The following is a 2,329-nucleotide window of genomic DNA, read 5'->3' on the forward strand; positions in this document are numbered from 1 at the left end:
GTTTATAGAAAAAGCTTGATAATTATCTGAATAATAAGGGCTGGCTTTAAGATAATTATTATTTTTTAATTATTTTAATTCAGCTTAGAGGATGGACCAATAGGTTCCATGTTGTCCCAGAACGTTATGTTATATTATCTGTGGTTCTCACACGACTTGGTGATTTCAAAATCATTATAATGCAACACACTCAACCATATGCATCATTGACATTATTATTTCAGTTCACATGGAAGCTGAACCAAGTTTCAAAGAAGTTAGGTGTCCACTGACTTTTAGAACCCATGAGATATATCTAACAGAAATATTAAATTAAAAACTTCAACCCCTAATAATAGGTTTTATCATTGCAAGTTGTAATATTGGGATCTATAGAGTTCAGATGGTAAAAAATGTTATTCTAACTATAATGTAAGTTTATCACTGTTTTCCCTCCACGTAGAAGAATTAAACTCCAAACTTCAATTTATGTTTTCAGACAGTGCCACGCTACATCAGCCTGTACGGATTTTAAATGGCTTTTCTCGATTTCTTCATTCAAGTGATACAGACAGCGTAAGTAGCTGTCAAAGTATAAAATCCCACGAAAATTGTTCACCTCCAAGTCCTCTGTTAGAGTCGTACAAAATCAGAAGCATGTCCATGGGAGATGAATTGGAAATGGACACAGATCAGAGTAAGTTGAGAATTTATTTTTGGACAGATAAGTTTAATGGCTGGTAACTTGTAACTGGATTCTTCTGCTTTGATGTTTGAACTTTATACAATCTAACGCCAATCTACGTACGAACTGCAGATGTTTTTTTTCCACATTTCTCTTAATTGTCGATGTGATTTTTATAACAGTTGGTTTCTGTAGCCTTTGGCATTTTAACCATGACCATTATTTGTTAGAAATTTGTGTGTCTGCTTATAATTAGAGAACCATTGGACCGATTATCACCAATTCTGGCAAGAACCCTTAAGGTTTGGATATAATCTCCTACACTTGTATCACACGGTACATCAGCTAGTAACTGTAAAACCTTAACAGACTTGTTTTTGTGAATTGGGACAAGACAATAAATGCAGCTTTTAAGTAAACTTAAGTGGATTCTTGATATAAAAATATTGGTAATTAAATATTTGAAAAAATTGAATTGAGTTTCATGTAATTGGTAGTTTTAAATATTTCCTATTAAACATAGAGTGAATAAAGGAAAATAAAATCAAAAGTTAGTACTTTATCTATGAAAGGGAAGTAGGAAATATTACTGTAAAACTCGGAAATCTGATATTTTATATATTGTTTTCTTATTTAACTTGATTGTGTAAAATAAAAACTTTGGTTAATTGTTAATCATTTCATTTCCCCTCAGTTGATGGATCAGCCAAACGGCTGTTCATGTCTCAAGCTGCTGATACTCATAGTTTCAAAAAGATTAGAAAACCATCCAGGTGTAGAGAATGTGATTCATATGTGTATTTCCAAGGATTTGAATGTTTGCAGGTGAGATCCATTCTGTTTATCTGTACGCTATTGTGTTGGGGAACATTTCTACAGTTCAGTGTGTTTATTTATTGTGATGCTGCTTAATTCAACACAGTTTATCTCTACGTTATTGTGATATTGTGTTGGGGAACATTTTTTACATTTCAGTGTGTTTATTTATTGTGATGCTGCTTAATTCAACACAGTTTATCTGTACGTTATTGTGATATTGTGTTGGGGAACATTTCTACAGTTCAGTGTGTTTATTTATTGTGATGCTGCTTAATTCAACACAGTTTATCTGTACGTTATTGTGATATTGTGTTGGGGAACGTTTCTACAGTTCAGTGTGTTTATTTATTGTGATGCTGCTTAATTCAACACAGTTTATCTGTACGTTATTGTGATATTGTGTTGGGGAACGTTTCTACAGTTCAGTGTGTTTATTTATTGTGATGCTGCTTAATTCAACACAGTTTATCTGTATGTTATTGTGATATTGTGTTGGGGAACGTTTCTACAGTTCAGTGTGTTTATTTATTGTGATGCTGCTTAATTCAACACAGTTTATCTGTACGTTATTGTGATATTGTGTTGGGGAACATTTCTACAGTTCAAGTGTGTTTATTTATTGTGATGCCGCTTAATTCCCTAAGTCACTAATCATATCTAGCATCTGTATTAGAAACAACTAACTACTGTGTTCCTCGGCTGCTTAATTCCCTCACTATTCAGTAACTAATCATATCTAGCATCTGTATTAGAAACAATTAACTACTGTGTTCCTCGGCTGCTTAATTCCCTCACTATTCAGTAACTAATCACATCTAGCATCTGTATTAGAAACAATTAACTACT

At 32.9% G+C, this 2,329-nt stretch overlaps 1 protein-coding gene across 1 annotated transcript; it reads left to right on the forward strand.

Moving 5' to 3' along the window:
* Positions 1-448: 448 nt before the first annotated feature.
* On the forward strand, positions 449-1,547 carry LOC111083978 (rho GTPase-activating protein 29-like; the record flags this gene model as incomplete). The annotated part of the gene is made up of 2 exons (XM_022380733.1): positions 449-676; positions 1,359-1,547. Coding segments are annotated over exons 1-2 (397 nt in total), but the record flags the coding sequence as incomplete, so codon positions are not given.
* Positions 1,548-2,329: the final 782 nt, after the last annotated feature.

Source organism: Limulus polyphemus, unplaced genomic scaffold, assembly GCF_000517525.1.
Source record: "Limulus polyphemus unplaced genomic scaffold, Limulus_polyphemus-2.1.2 Scaffold12531, whole genome shotgun sequence".
In the NCBI taxonomy this organism is placed as follows: Eukaryota; Metazoa; Arthropoda; class Merostomata; order Xiphosura; family Limulidae; genus Limulus; species Limulus polyphemus.